Source organism: Arvicanthis niloticus, chromosome 5 (assembly GCF_011762505.2).
Source record: "Arvicanthis niloticus isolate mArvNil1 chromosome 5, mArvNil1.pat.X, whole genome shotgun sequence".
Lineage (NCBI taxonomy): Eukaryota > Metazoa > Chordata > Mammalia > Rodentia > Muridae > Arvicanthis > Arvicanthis niloticus.
In genome coordinates this window covers 46,949,263-46,965,462 of record NC_047662.1, presented here as the reverse complement: position 1 = coordinate 46,965,462, position 16,200 = coordinate 46,949,263, and the positions used below count along the sequence as shown (strand labels likewise).

Genomic DNA, 16,200 nt, shown 5'->3' with positions numbered 1-16,200 from the left:
ATCATGGTGAAATAGTCTTTAGTCTTATTTTTATGCACCCTTATCACTCTAGGACTGAGGGAGATTGCCATTAAGTAATTGAAATGCTAGAATTAATGTTTTACCTACAATCAAAACCATCAGCTCAGTTCCTCCTCCAACCACACGGGGGCGCGATGGCGCCACAGTACGCACAGCCGAAGCCAGTCAGGCACTACCGCTCTGGGATTAGGGAAACGGACTGGCCCTCATAAGGGCGGGGCAAAAGGCGCCCGGGAGGTCCCAAGGGCAGGAAGTAAGGGGGCGGGGCTTGGGAAAGGTGTGCGCCTGCGCGGGGCCGGCTGCTGCATTTACCCCCTCGGGCTGCGGCTAGAGTGCGCGCTCACGGTGATGGCTCGGTGTTCTTCCAGAGCGGGGCGGGGAGGGCAGAGATGGGGAACGGGGCCCGGGGGTTCGGGGACCCGCGGTGGGCATGGGCGGTGCCGGAAGAGCGCGAACGGCCCGGTGGGTGGAGCTTTCTGGAAGTTTGCCTCCCGCCTCGGTTGGTGGGTCCCTCCTGAGCAGCGCTTCCTTCAGGCGTCGCCGGCCTGGCCTGTGAGGATGTCCCCTCCGCATCACCGCTCGTCCTTGTGCGGAGAGACACATGCTCTCCTACCCCAGCTCGCAGCATCAGCACAGTCCGAGCAGTTCCAGGGAGCTTACCGGTCTCCTCAAAAAACTTGTATTCAAGGATCACTTTTTATATTATTTACACTTGCGGTGTGTGACAGGGAGCCCGCTGTGCTGGGGCAAACCTCAGCCGGAAATATTAGTGCCAGGAGATGAAAATCCCATATTTGGAATTTAGGAGTTCATCGCCTCCTAGCGACTCTCAAAGTCTTGGAGCCCTCTCAAAGTCTTGCCTTAGCTTCGTAGCCGTCATCCCGAGGCAAGATGCAGGGGGTGCTGTGTGACATTAGGGAGCTTAAGAGCCAACCCTGATAACTTACTTTTTTTTTTTTTTTTTTTTTTTTTTTTTTTTAAGAAGCGATCCGGGCGGTGGTGGCGCACGCCTTTAATCCCAGCGCTTGGGAGGCAGAGGCAGGTGGATTTCTGAGTTCGAGGCCAGCCTGGTCTACAGAGTGAGTTCCAGGACAGCCAGGGCTACACAGAGAAACCCTGTCTCGAAAAACCAAAAAAAAAAAAAAAAAAAAAAAAAAAGCCGTGCATCATGTGTACTTAGCTTGAATGATTATTTTAAAGTGCATGTCCTATTTTTGCCAATCTGACAGTTGTTTCCATAGAAACTAGAGAAGAAATAGTACTTTTCAGTAAGAGTTGTTGAAACTGTCTTCTAGCCATCAGCTGTGAGTGCCAGTGAGCGCGTACTACTTGCTCATTCTGAGATGGCACTTGAAGAATTAAGGGTTTGGAATGTTCTTAGAGGCTAGCAATCCAAATTGTTTAATTTTCTCACATCATTAATTTCTGAATCCTACAAGTCTGCCAGCTATATTTGTTGGCCTGCTACGGTTCTTTGAAGAGCGCACGTCAGCTCCCATCCTTCCTTAGGTGTTGTGTGGTTGAAGTGACTGGCTCTTTGAAAATGTATAAACAGATTTCTTTCCCCATTTAGAAAAAAAATTTTAAGGACTAATCAGTGATTACAGATTAACAGCTACTGCTCCTATTCTGGATGGCACTTGATTGTCAGTGATAAAAATGATTATGATTTTAATTATGTACCTTGTGTTTGGAGCTTTTGTTTTTACCTTCTATTGACAGACTATGTTAAAAAGGTTTGCACCTGCTCTGAAATGAGCAGTTTTCTCACGAGCAGATCTGAGCAGTGTGAATAGGACGCATGGCACTTTTATTTTCTGAGGGATATCTGTAAACTAGATGTTCTGTAATTTTGCAGTGGATGAAGGAGGCTTGGAGAAGGTGCCTTTGGAACTGGGAAGCTGGAAGCAACATTAGGAAGTTTATTGAAGGCTCACAGAAAACCAGTGGAAATGACAGAAGAATTTGCTTGGCTTAGGATTCACAAAGTAACACACCCTGTACACATTCACATTGCTCAGAAAGAGGAAGTCCCGGGTCCCTCATGAGCACTGTTCTGCCGCCTAAATTACACGTAGGCCTTTTCTAAGATTTACATCTATATCTATTAGTGTGTTTTGTCTTTACTAGCTTTACAGATTGGGTAGGCATTTTTGTCTTTTCATTATATCTGCTACACAGGGTGGCGTCTGACTTGTAGCATTCACTCAGATAATGAATTAATGAATCAATGAATTAAAACAATCCTGAACCAATGAGATATGTGAATGTTTGGTTAAGATAATCAAGTTTTGTTAATTTGGTTGGCCACATTTTAAAATAGGTAAATTTCACATTAAGTCTGAATTTGTGGCTTTTGTAGAAAGGTTCGCAACATTTGGCAACCCAAAGGACAGAGTTTGTTATATTTGTTGGGCCTCCTTTGGGTGACTGTTCACATCTATCTGGGTTTGCTGAAGGTTGCCTGGGTCTATCACACCAAGCTGCACTGTCCCAGTGTTAAGTCCTCCTATTAACTTGAATAAAAACGAAGTGGAGTATGAATTCTGCTCCTCAGATGCACCTAGCCACATGCCAGGGCTGCCATAGTGGACAGCACAGGAAACATTCTGTAGGAAGTTTTATGTAGTATTGCTTTTGACATTGGACTTTGCCTCTCCTGTTATTCTTTGTTTTTAAATTGTTTTGAACAGCTCTGTGACTCAAGTGCTAGAATATGGGCTTGCTCTTCTCAGCTTCAGGGCTCTTGCAGGTAGTAGCACTTCCTGCTGTTTTTAGGATCATCTTTGTTGAGGATCAGAGCTCTGTACCTTAATTTGTGTGTGTGTGTGTGTGTGTGTGTGTGTTTCTAAGAAGGGGTTTCTTTCTGTAGCCTTGGCTGTCCTGGAACTCACTCTGTAGACCAGGCTGGCCTCCAGCTCACAGAGATCCCTGCCAGCCTCTGCCTCCTGAGTGCTGGGATTAATGGTATGTGCCACCACCACCCACCTGGTTTGATTTGCCTTTCTAAAGGATTGTTAGGTTGCTTGGAGGAGGGGTTGGAAGTGAACTAAAGTGAGGTGGTTAGAATATAGTAAAATCTACAACTCAGTCCCAGACCCAGGTGAGCTGGGCTGAGGTGGTAAGGGGGTGGATTGACAGGGCTGACTTAGAGTGGCCTTTGGTCTTTTGGATGTTAAAATCCTAGGGCTAATTTAGTATAGTTTGGAACCTAGTCTGTAGAAGATTGGGAAGTTTGTGTAGGGAGGATCCCTTAGATTGTTTCCTGACACACTTAACATGGAAATACTGACTTTCCTATGAACTTGTACAGCTGCCTCCTACTATGAAAATGTCTTTCAGATCATTTATTTATAAGACACGGAAACTGGGTGAAGAGACGGGACTTACTTTAGAGAGCACCCAAAGCTCAATCAGATGTGGAAAGCACAGTAGGGCCTCAGGCACGTGAAGGCCTTCAGGCTTCTTAAGCATGAATCTCAGCCCTGCCTTCCTGGCCTTGTTTACTCCCTTGCTCCCTCTTTGTGGTCTCTCATCTATCATAGGTACGTTCATCATCCTTTCTGTGCAAACAAGTGCAGAGCTTTTCCTCATAAGTCTAGCCTGCATGCCCTTTGTTTGCTGCAGCACCAACTATAGGCCCTACACACACGTCTTTGTATTCATATGCTAGATACAGCTTAATGTGAAGTTTTCTCTGTGCTGCCTTTGAGACCAGTGGCCATTACGGACTAACATGACTTCCTGGCCCATTCCCTAAGTTGAGGTCATGACTAGACAAGTGTCAAAGCTTTGCAACAGTAAATCAGGAGATTTGAAGGAAAGAAGATGTATTCTTGCTGTTTTTACAGTTTGACTTCTAGTAAGAGAGCTTAAATATACTTTCCTATGTGAAACAATTCAATCTTTCTTGTCTTTCTTCTACCCAGTGGTATAAGGATGACCTTTTGCCGTGTGTAACTAGCTAGCTCACTGTTGTAACACACCGGCTATAGTTATAGTAACGCCTTGAGTATCCTTGTCTACTGGTACTGCCATTTGTATTTGTTAGGCGTCAGCTTCCTTTGGTTAATATTTCTTCTTCCTGTGAATCTCATTTTCTGCTCAGTAATTTTAAATTGTGAATTATATGTTGCTAAATGTTTATTTTTTGTTTGAGTTTTTTTTTTCTTTAAGAAACTCGAAGATGTGGCTATTAGAAGCACCTTGCTCTTTTAGAGTGTTGTTTTACCAAGCTGGCTCTTATCTGAAAACTAAGAGGGTACTCACTGGATGTTTGTTTTAGTCTTCGTTATCGGGGCTAGAGCAGATCTCACAGTGTGCTAGACTCTTTGGAGTTCCACCTAATTTCTGTGAATTACAAATGAGAACTTTTCCCACTTTGATAAGTGGGAGAAGACAGTGCATCCTGACCTGTGAATTGTGCCCTGAAATTATAGTTCTCTTCCAAGCTTCAGGGGGATTTCTTACCCGTATGACCAGCTAGTACTCAGCTGAATAGGGAGGGGCCTGCACAGACCTTGAGTTCTCTCTTTCGGTTTTGTGTTCCCTTCTTCTGCCCACAATCTCTAGCTGCTGGTCCACAGGCAAACCCAGCCTCACACCTTCGGCTTAGGGCTATAGGCATAAGTCGTTCTCATGTGTGTGGTTGGTTCTCACCCGGCGGTTCTCTGGGGCAGTTGTAGGTCTAGTCTTGTTTTCCATCCTTCAGTCGTCCATTGCCTACTGCCAGGTATGTGGAAATCCTTGTTTTACGCGTTCCTTTTAAAATGTCGATTTTCGGTAGCATTAAAGTCCCTCTTTCTTACATCCTGATTCTAATCAAAAGCCCTATGGTTTTACTGGAATGAATAAATTAAAAATTTTAAAGATAACATTTTTAAAGCTAGGCTTTTAATTCCACTCTTCTCATCTTACATCAGCTGATACACAATTGCTGTTTTATTGAAGCTGCTTCTTATTCTGCCCCATGATTTGCTGATCAAATAGAGCCCCTGCAATTAAAAAAAAATGTTTTTCTTTAAATGAAACGAGCAAATTCAAGTGTTGAAAATAAGTACTGTGTAGTGAGCCGTGTATATTCCTCTGGCTTTTCCTGTTGAAGGTGCTGCTGCAGGTGTGGGTGGAACACAGGCATTTACCCTGAGATGTTCAGTACCTAAGCATTGTATTCCCAGTTTGTAAATACATATTTTCCATGGGTGCTTATATCTTATTTGTGTTTGTGTGTGTTCTAGATAATCAAGCAAAAGTAAGATGAGCCTCCTTTATGGACTGCAGTCTGCCAGGAGAAATCGTTTTCTCTTTGGAGTGAATTCCCTTGCCAACAGGAGTCAGTGGACCCTACCAGGAAGCTGTCCACTGGCACCAAGGCCCCGAGCAATAAATGCATATTGGGGACTTGACACAGTCAGTTACTGTCATTCAGTGACCTTACTGCCTGGAAACTTTCATTTCTGTAGGACTCTAAACAAAAAATCAAGATGCCTCTCAAGTGCCCAAAGCAAGGGAATGGAGGTGCTTACCTACAGATGTACTGTGCGGGGTGATTCTTTTCCAAGACAGGGAGCAAAGAAAGTGGCTGGCGGCCCAGCTCTTGGAGCCTCATGTTGTCTGAACTGCCCTGCTGCAAGAGAGGCCCGGGGTTTCCACACATCGGCACGGGTTCAGGCCGCCCCAGTCCCTCTACTGCTGCTCATCCTGAAACCAGTGCAAAAGCTCCTTGCTATCATCGTGGGCAGGTAAATATTCTTTGGGAGGAGAACAATGTTTGTGTTAAAGCTCTTGAAGTTTTATATTCACATTTGTAACAACTTATAAATAATTTTTAATAATTAAACTTTAGTATTTATAAAACTGTACTTTTAAGGAAACCTTTCCCTATGCCATATTCAGCTCAAATTTGTAAATTCTACCAGTATTATGTGTATGATTTTAATAATCTTGAAATTATTAATTGCAAAATTATTGTACAGAAATGTGATCCTTAAGCTTTTGTTGGTTGAGATATTTCTAAAAGATTTTACATTTCTAATTATAGGGATAATGGGAAATATTGGCAACAGTGTGGGTAACAACAGCACTTAAGAACAGTGCCTTTTGATTTTGTGGAATTTTAGGCAGTCGGCATGAAATGAAGGACTTCATTCATATAATTAGGGGCTCAGCCTTAGCCACATGAATAAAGCTCATCCCACCATTCTGTTTTCAGAGGATTTTTGTTACATTTCTTTTGGTAATCCTTTATAAGTGCATAAGTGCGTACTTTATAGCAATGTGGCTGTTTCTCAACCTTTTTTCCTTATTTCATGAAGGTTGAAGAAAGCAAATCTGTCTCTTCATAAAGTTTTGTTATGTTTGCTAAATATGCTGACCCTCCTTGCCATCTGCTTCCTTCCATACTAGCAACCAATCTACTTGTATTAAAAATCCAAGAATTCCTCTGTAATGTATTTAATTCTGTATGTTTGATGTTGACAGAACATAGATATCTACATTGGCTCCTAAGTAACAAACTCATCCTCGTCTGTAGGGATGATCGCTTCGTGGGTTCTGTTCATATAAAACGGTTTGATTTTGGTGTTGATTTGAATATTATAAATTTTCTCTTATAACATGTTATACATATATTATAAGTAGTAACGTTGTAACAGGAGGTAAGTATACTTCATTGTTTTATGGCCCTTCTGGTTCAGTTGCTTCCTCTAAGGCATTTCACCCACATCCCTGTGTTAGTCAGCCTCCAACACTGTGATGAAGTCACCGAGATAATAAGGAAGTGAAGACTTATTTTGATTCATGCTTTCTGAGGTTTTGGTCCATGGTTGCATAGGCTGGACCTGTTCTGCATGATGTGGGAATGCTTGGCAGAGGAGACTTGTTCATTTCATGATGGTCAGGAAGGCAAAGACAGAAACAGGCACAGGCTTCAAGGACATCTCTCCAGTGACTCCACATTCTTTCACTCGTCCCTGTTTCCTGTGGGTCATACCACTCCTAGTAGTGCCACAGGCTAGGCCAAGCCTTTAATATTGAATACCTAGACTTTTGGTGGACACTTCCAAATGATAGGAGGGGGTTAGTAAAATTATAGTAACTTCACAAAATTGTTTTGTAGAATGAATTCTTGCCAAGGGAGATTTCACATATGTGTGTGTATGTATGATAAATTTTATTAAGACTTAAAAAATGTGTGCACAAGGAAATGTTTTGTCCCACCATTCAAAACATTGGTTGTCAAAATGTTTGTATACCTAGCCTGGCACTTGAGAGAACTACTGTCCACTATTGCCAGCTAGCAAGGCCCTCCCCAGATGGCATCTGTAACAGTACCCGTTTCGTTAACTCTGATGCTTCCAATCTTTATTTACCTCACCCCATCCCTGGATGATAGTGGAGCTGCTTCTTCTGAGCAGTGCTGCTTAGTGCTGGTCAGTGCTGAGGCAGTGCCTCCTGGTTCCTTGCTGGAGCACTGGTAGATTGTGCCAAGATCTGGGGGGGGGGGGGGGGGGGGGGCAGAGGGAAAGGTACAGTTTATCCTTCATGACTCCAAGATGCTTGTCTGAGGACTTCATCCTTGTTAAGTGACATTCCCCCACTACTGGGTTTTCTTCTTGCTACCTCTGAGGCCTTGGTTTTTAGGTTGTTCTTTGTAAGAACAAGGTATTAGAAAGAGCAAATGAGGTGACGCATGCATAATGATTAGAACAGCACTTAGCATATGGTAAATAGTGTTATTAGTGGGAGTTGTAACAACACAGTTCCTCATTCTAGGGTTTGCCTTCACACTATCTGATGTGGGAAATTCAAGTGAGCCTTAGGATTTTTAATTATAATTTCATAGAGTTGATGACTTTCCGTCCTCTAGCTAAGAATTTTATAAGTTAAAAAAGCTTTGTGCACAGAGAAACATAATGGTGGAAGGGGTTGGTGACGTAAATCCTAGCATATGTATCTGAGGTCTGGTAAGCATGCACTTACCAGACAGGCCGTTTCTGATTTGTCACAGGGGCATAAGGAAATGGTGGCAAGCACTTCCCCCTAACAAGAAGGAGCTATTTAAAGACAGCGTGAAGAAGAACAAATGGAGGCTGCTTCTTGGTCTGAGTGCATTTGGACTGCTGTTTGTAGTGTTTTATTTCACTCACCTGGAAGTGAGCCCTGTCACCGGAAGGAGCAAACTACTGTTAGTGGGCAAAGAACACTTCAGACTTCTTTCGGACCTGGAATATGAAGTAGTAAGTAGTAAGAATTGTCTGTTACTACATTGCACAAGCTAACACGCAGAGCAGGAAGCTTTTTTAAATATGGAAGATGCACTGCTTTTAATTTTAGTTTTTGACACAACACTAGTCCTTTTCTCGAAGGTTTCATACTTGGGAAAGGCGTTTACAGTGTGCTGGTTGTCCTGCCAGCATGGCTCAAGTCCGTGCTTCACGGTGCCCTTCTCAGGAAAGCCTTCCCTGATGCTCAGACTCTTCCATGCTTGGCAGGACTGGGGTTAGGTCCTAGCTTTTCTTCCTCAGTTTTATTTACATTATAGAACTTTCCATAGTCTGTGTCCATCTCCCCTTTTAGGTTAAACTCTGTGGGGCCAACAACCTTGTTGGTTTGTTTATTTTATCCTAGCATCTAACACACCAGGTGAACTAGTGCTTAGTTTTTATGTATCAAATAAGTAAACACGCTGTGAGAATTTTTATACCTTGAAAGTCAGGCATAAGATAGTTGTTTCCCAAACATCAGTTTTGACTGAAATTTTATTGTATTTTCTGACATTTGTTTTTCTTCTTAAAAACAGAGTTTTGCTGTGGAGCCTGGGGTTGGCACTCAACCTGTGGCCTCCTAAGTGATGAGTCCCCTGGTGTGTGCCCCCGCAATCACTTGTTTTCTGAATACGAAATAATGGTAGGATTTGGAAATCTCAGCTTGGGGAGAAGTATGGTAACTCAGGGAGAGACAGTACACAATGTGTCCTCATGTGTCCTCAAGGATGGGACCATCATTGTATTTTAGTAATTACCACATACAGGGAAGTGCTGGATGCCATTGTTGAATAAGTAATGGCTTCAGGTCTTCATGATTGGATACACATGGACACATGAACTTATCAAAGGAAAGTTGTCATTAATAGCAATGACTTTTTGCTATAAAAGTTGATTTTAGCTAAGATAATAATAGTCTCGTAGAAGAATGTAAAGAGGAATTTAAACTATATCTTAGAATTTAGTCTTAATAGGAAGATAGGTTTGAGAAAAACATACTGCAAAGATTGAAAAACCTTGTAAAATTTTAAGTATCTTCTACTATTCAGATAGTTTAAAATTTAAAATACATATATGAATGGATTTGCATATATGAATATGCTATATATATATATATATACACACACACATGGATCTGTATATATATCTAAGAGTTCATGTGAATAGACATTTTTATTGCTTAATTTATTGGTCTGTGAATTTAAACATTCTTAGAGAGTTGTTATAAAGTACTCTAATTACATAGTGTGCAAACTAGTATGTTGTCAACCTGACACAAGCTAGAATCATCTGAGAGGAGGGAGCCTCAACTGAGGAAATGTCTGCATAAGATTGGCCCGTACATAGGCAAGGTAAGGCATTGTGTTGATTAATGATGTGCAAGGTCCCTGCTTATTGTAAGCGGTGCCACCCTTGGGTGGGTGGTCCTGGGGTGTATAAGAAAACAAACTAAGAAGCCATGGAGAACACCAGAGCATTCTTCCAGGGTTTCTGTTTCAGTTCCTGCCTCCAAGTACTTGCCTTGAGTTCCTTTGATGAGGGACTGTGGCCTAGAGTTGTTAGCTGGAATAATCTCTTTTCTCCCCAAGTGGCTTTTGGTTGTGGTGTCTATTACAGCAATAGGTAGCAAACTAAGATATAGTTAGAGTCCCTTGATTGTTTTAGAAGAGCTATTAGAGGACTCTTATTTGCTTACAACTGTTAAATTATTCTTTAAAGATGACATAGTGTTTAAGTTCATATTCTATGAAGTCATATTTTATTGCATCTTAAAAAGGTTATCAATTTAATTTATATGTTAAACTATACATTTTATGAAAACTAAGTATTTGTAGAATTCGATTTTTTTCTGTATAGATTAGAGAATCTTTTAGAAAAAAACTCAGAAAAACTGTTTCGATGTAAGAGATGTTCAGGCATTTGAATCAGCATCATGTGAGGAAGTGATTTGCCCATTGGCTCTGAGATCTTAGTGATTTTCTTTCAGTCTGTGTGGATCAAACACTTTACAGTTATTGAGATACTGTCCCTTTTTGTGAAAGCTTAAGTCTGTAGCATGTTCTCCATTTAGTGGATTATAAAAGTAATTAATTTTCTATCACCCTTCCTCCCTCCCTCCCTCCCTCCCTCCCTCCCTCCCTTCCTTCCTTCCTTCCTTCCTTCCTTCCTTCCTTCCTTCCTTCCTCCCTTCCTCCCTTCTCCCCTTTCTCCCTCCCTCCCTCCCTCCCTCCCTCCCTCCCTCCCTCCCTCCCTCCCTCCCTCCTTCTTTCCTTTCCTCCTTCCCTCCATTTTTCTTTCTTCTTTCCTTCCTTTTTTTTTTCCCTTTTTGTTTGTTTCTTTCTTTCCTGGCACTGGGTTTCTTGTATCCCAGGCTGGTCTTGAATTTACTGTGAAGCAGGGATGACCTTGAATTTGTAATCATCCTGGTTCCCTGTGTCCAGTGTTTGGATCACAAGGATGTGTAAGCACACTGGGTGTATGTTGTGCTGAGGATCAAACTGTGGCCTTGTACATACTATGAGAGTGAGCACTCTACCAACAGTTACCAAGAGATACAGTTTTCTCTTTTTATATGAAAATTTTAGTATAAAATCTAGGCAGCTTTGGTTTCTGAAGTTCTTAGGAAAGTAGATATATTTCAGCATTTACTTGCATGTAGATTAATAGAAAAAATAAAACTTGGATTAAATTATGTTTATATAAAAAATTTATAATTTATTCCTCTGTGAAAAACCATACTGCTTTTCCATGAATAATTCAAATTTTGGAAATTTGAGTGTTTAATATATGTAAATTTTTTTCACAATTCAAGATTAAAATGCCCAATACTCATCAGATACCCCTCCATGGAACAGCATAAGCATTTTGTAGTGCAAAATCTCTTAAATAATACTTCTAAAAAAAAAAATCTTCTAGTGGATGGAAGAATTTAAAAATGATCTGCTGCCTGAGAGAGACCCCCGATACCTGACTGTTAAAGAAGTGGTTTGTCATCTGACACAATGCAATCAAGACGTCCCAGGGATCTCTGAGATCAAATGGGTGATTCATGTGGTCAATTCCCCAGATGTCAATGCCTTTGTGCTCCCAGTAAGTAAATCCTTTATATAGATTTTTATTGTTGTTGCTAGTTTGAGCGACTTTAAGTTTTACCGTGGATTAATTGCTTATATTATTCTCTTTATGTACAGAATGGACAAGTGTTTGTTTTCACTGGGCTCTTGAATAGTGTAACTGACATGCACCAGCTTTCCTTCCTCCTGGGCCATGAGATTGCACACGCGGTCCTGGGGCATGCCGTAAGTACCCAAGTGCAGCTGTTGATTGCTTTGATTTTAGCAAATGGAATCCTTTAAGGAACTCAGTCTTTTCTTCTTCTTTTAATGATGGAATGTAATTACCTTATTCTATACCTGAAAAAATGTGATTAGCTTATTTTGAGACTTTTTGCAGTCTTTAGTATATGATCCTGAATAATTAGTGTTTTTCTTAAATACTGTTTTTATCGCCTGTCTCTTTTGCTAAAAAGTAATTAGGCTCAGTCTCTAATTATTTCACATTAAGTTTTAAATTTCCATAATTATTAACATACTTGTAAACTAGTCAGAAAATTAATTGTTGAAAAGTGATAGTACTATTTAAGTGGTAAATCAGTTTTATTTGTACTATTTTTAAATGATGCTTGGAATATTGTTGAAAAATGTCTAAATTATATGCAATATGAATTTAATGCAGAACAGTAATGACACGGCCAGATTAGTTCACAGAACTTCATATGATATGTTCCTTCCCATTCAGAGCTTTAACATATAAGTATATGTTTATCATTCCTGTTTTTAGTATTAGGAAATTAGCATTTGAAAAGACTAATGGTGGCCATGTAGGTCTTTAATAGTTCATTGATGTATTTGTGTACTTACTTTTGATTTCTGATCATTAAAAATATGAATGAATCTTTTGTGCATGTAACTAGAGATAAGTATATTTCTTATTTTTTAATCAGAAAATTTAGGTAAATATTTGTAAAAGGATTACTATATGCCAAATAACAAGTGCAAATATTGTTAACTTCAAATGGAAACTATAGTGTTTATTATTAATCTTCCTCAATGTCTTTTAAAATTCCACTATTCCTTAGAGGAATGATAAAGTGAGATGGGCCAATGTTGTTCTTTTTTGAAGCATCCCTGATTTCTTTTGATCTACAGGAAAAAGAAATGTTTCCTAAATAGATAAAAGAGTAAATGTAAGCCATAGAAAATAGTATTGTTATAGTGTAACTTCTCCCAAATAATGGTGTCATAATGCATCAGTGATGGACTAATGAGTGACACAGAGACTTTCTCTTGTTTTGACAAGTGTGGGCCCGAGATTGATTTCTCCACTTCTCTGCCTGTGTCTTCCAACTGCCTGGAGTGCACATCTTGTGTGTGTGTGTGCTTGTGTGTGTGTGTGTATACACGTGTACACAAGCATGCGCACTTGCATGCATGTGTGAGAGACAGAGAGAGAGACAGAGAGAGAGACCTATCTGTCCCTGTTACCTGTGTGTGTGTTTGAATCTGTGCTTGTGTCTCTCTTTATGCTTGTCCATAACAAAGGACTTTGGTTTGTATTTATTGAACAATGCAGAAAACATGGTAATCTTTAAACAGAAATCTTTAATGGTTTTACAAGAAGAGGAGATGTCAATGACCCAGTCTGACCCAGAGTAGCAAGCACCCAGTGTGGCAAACAGGTGCTACCATCCTATATCTACATGTTACTTTCAACATTTATAGGGCATTTTTTGTTTAAGGCTGCTTTCAACCTGTTGCCTGTTTTCAGCAAGCAATCACCGCAACACACACACACACACACACACACACACACACACACACACACACACACTATTCTGGGTCTGGCATGGAAAGTAACAGCTTTAATGGAAAGCAGTTAACATTGCGATGACAAGGGGCTCTTTGATCAACACAGTGTTTTCTCTTTTGGAAATCCTAGTTTGGATTAAATCAGCTCTTATACTGTTACCTTTTTCTATAAATACACAGTTTAAAAATATTTCTAGGTCAAGTGTGGTAGTCCATGCCTTTAATCCCAGCATCCAAGAAGGCAGAGGCAGGCATATCTATGTAAGTTAGAGGCCAGGCTGGCCTCTAAATCAAGTTCTAGGATAGCTAGGGCTACACAGAGAAATCCTGTCTCAAACAAACAAGCAGACAAAAAGACCAAAACCAAAAATAACTAAAAAAAAAAAAAATTCTATTTTTGAAGACTAATAACAATTATACTCTTAATAACTCATGGCAAGATGTTTCTCTTCACTTTGTAATTTTGACTTCAGTCTTTTGCGGTAAAACAGTTTAATAGTTATTTTACAGCTAACAGCTGTTATAGTGTGGTAATTGGTTCTGTGAGAGACTATCTTGATAGAGTCCTAGTCTGATTCTGGTGTGTGTTTAATAAGCCCATGCATTTACCTTGTACTAGACATTATTGTGCAGAATGCACATTTTATATAGATCTTTACTCGTTAGTGCTGTGATTCTGCCTGAAACAGAACCCAGCTCTCAGTGAGAAATACCAAATTTACAAAATCAAAAACTTGTATAAATGCATTATGCTTTCATGTATTAGGTCATAAACCCCAAAACTTTGAAATCCTTTCTGAATTTTCATCTGTTAAGTGGATTATATATTATATATATACTTAGGCTTTATGTAACAATATGAGTGCAATAAATACTTTTATTTGATTTTTAGAATATAGTGTCTACATTAGATACCAAAATAGCCTTGGTTTGGATTTTTGATCCTTTTACTAATTAATAGCTGTGTGAATTGGGACAGTCATAAAATTTCCATTTCCATTATCTATGAAATGAGGCTTATTGAACCAGAAGAATTGTTGGATTTGCTCATATAAGAAACTGTACTTTATTGTCACTGTCTTTGATGATGAATAATTAGCTCAGCAACGGTAGTAAAATGTCAGGTAAAGGCTTAAAGGGCTTACAGTGTATAAGAAAAGGGATATTCTAGGAGATGGCATGGACACAAGGGGAGAAATTTGGGTTTTTAGTTGATGTGGTGGCCTGACAGATCTCTGGTCTCACACATGGAAGCAGAGAGCTGAATTTCACAAGTTGTCCTCTGACCTCTTTGTACTGTGGCATAGCTATGCCCAAATATATACACCACAAAAAATATGTACAATAATTTTTTTAAAAATCAATCTTGGCTTGTGTTGACCAGTTGAGCACACATAATGATTTAATATGATTAAATAGAGCCTAGGAAGTATAAATATGTACTCTCTCCATTTGCTAAATGTGGTTGTCATTATTTTGATTATTCTTAGGCAGAAAAGGCTAGCTTGGTTCATTTACTGGATTTCCTTGGTATGATTTTTCTCACAATGATTTGGGCCATTTGTCCACGAGACAGCTTGGCAGTTCTGGGCCAGTGGATACAGTCAAAGTTGCAGGAGGTAAGTCTGAGATAGTCCGTGGTGAACATGCAGCACTGTTCATGTAAAGCAGTGTGTATCAGAATTATTTTAAAGTCTATTCTAGTTGACAGTACTGAAGTTTAGTGTTTGTTTTTTTTTAACTCTTATAGGTACTGTTCCCTTATAGCATTTAATTAAGAAATACTACATCTGTGTCGTGATTTTTTAAGGATTAATTAAAAGATCTACTGTTCCATCTTTGGGCTAATTAATTTTCTTTTTTAAATTCTTAGTTATTGATATTACAGAAAGAACCTAGTTACTGCTCCTTCTCATATCTCAGTGACAGTGGTGTCCTCACTGATGTTACCACAGAGAGCTCTTCTAAGAAGCCTGACGTTTTAAAGATGATGGGGCTGGCTGAAGCCTCATACCTTTCTCCATTGCTGCTTATGCTCAGTTAGACCAGCACTTCCCAGAACACACCAGGACAGTTTTCCTGGGCGCTTTAGTGCTGGTAATGATAACACCTCAAGATTATGTCCTTCATTTTGTTCAGAATACTATGTTTCTGAAGGTCAGTCTTGTGGTCCTCAGTTAACCAGATTAATTATTTTATTTTACATCTTCAAATATTTCCTCCTGTTCTGGGAAGTTTGGTTCTTTAGGGACAGACTTTTATTGTCTTATTTAATCATTTTCTGGAACACCCATCGTGTACCATTTGGGACAGACAGCTTCTACGACTGGAAAGTCATCTATGTGAATGTATCATTTGGCTGCATTCAGATACAAACAGTGGTTCCCAAACTGAAGAAGAAAGAACAGTTGGGCTTAGATTGTAGGACTTCAGTTTGGAACTTTGTTTTGTCACTGACCTACTGTGCTGTCAGTGGAGTTGATGATATTACCCCTTATGTACAAGTAGATACTTGTACATAAATAAGCATTTATTTATTTTAAAATAATAGAATCATAAAAGTTGATGATAACAAGGGCAATGTAGCTGTTTTTCTCTTGAAATACTAAATGAGCCCCACCTCTTGAGCATTATGTAATAATTAAACTGAAGATAAAACTGGGATTCCTTTTGTATGGATTCTTTTCTCCTGAACAGAGTCCCTCAGTGGCTGTTGTCAGGAGACGCTTTTTTCTTTGTAAGCCCTGCTCACCATGGTTGGGAGTAGAGGGATACTGGCAGTGCTGCACTCTAGGGTGGAAACTGCTCACCTTCCTTGCCATTTACTTACCATGGTGACTGAATGCTACACTGTGGCTCTGGGAAAACCACTGATGTTTTGTTCTGGATTGTTATTGCTATGTGACCTTGTCCTGGTATTGTGGGTTGTTTTTCTGCATATGCAGCCTCTATTCAGTAGATGCCCATGGTTCTTGCTCTACACAGTGGCTCATGTGATTTAGAGCCTGTGTTCCTCTTGCAGAAGACCTGGGTTCAGTTTGGCTCCC

General features: G+C 40.0%; 1 protein-coding gene across 5 annotated transcripts in view; it reads left to right on the top strand.

The window, feature by feature from the left end:
- The first annotated feature begins 253 nt into the window (after positions 1 to 253).
- Positions 254 to 16,200, top strand: part of Oma1 (OMA1 zinc metallopeptidase) — a 46,748-nt gene continuing 30,801 nt past the window's right edge. The window contains exons 1-7 of one of the 5 annotated variants that reach the window (XM_076934564.1): positions 1,003 to 1,100; positions 1,880 to 2,095; positions 5,259 to 5,762; positions 8,030 to 8,258; positions 11,202 to 11,375; positions 11,477 to 11,584; positions 14,644 to 14,772. In XM_076934564.1, coding sequence (XP_076790679.1) covers positions 5,278 to 5,762; positions 8,030 to 8,258; positions 11,202 to 11,375; positions 11,477 to 11,584; positions 14,644 to 14,772 — 1,125 coding nt within the window. In that variant the 5' untranslated portion in view covers positions 1,003 to 1,100; positions 1,880 to 2,095; positions 5,259 to 5,277. Of the gene's footprint in view, positions 367 to 1,002; positions 1,101 to 1,879; positions 2,096 to 2,932; positions 4,754 to 5,258; positions 5,763 to 8,029; positions 8,259 to 11,201; positions 11,376 to 11,476; positions 11,585 to 14,643; positions 14,773 to 16,200 lie in introns of those variants that run through there. The other 4 variants (XM_034501644.2, XR_013110559.1, XM_076934566.1 and 1 more) reach the window with 4 other exon arrangements.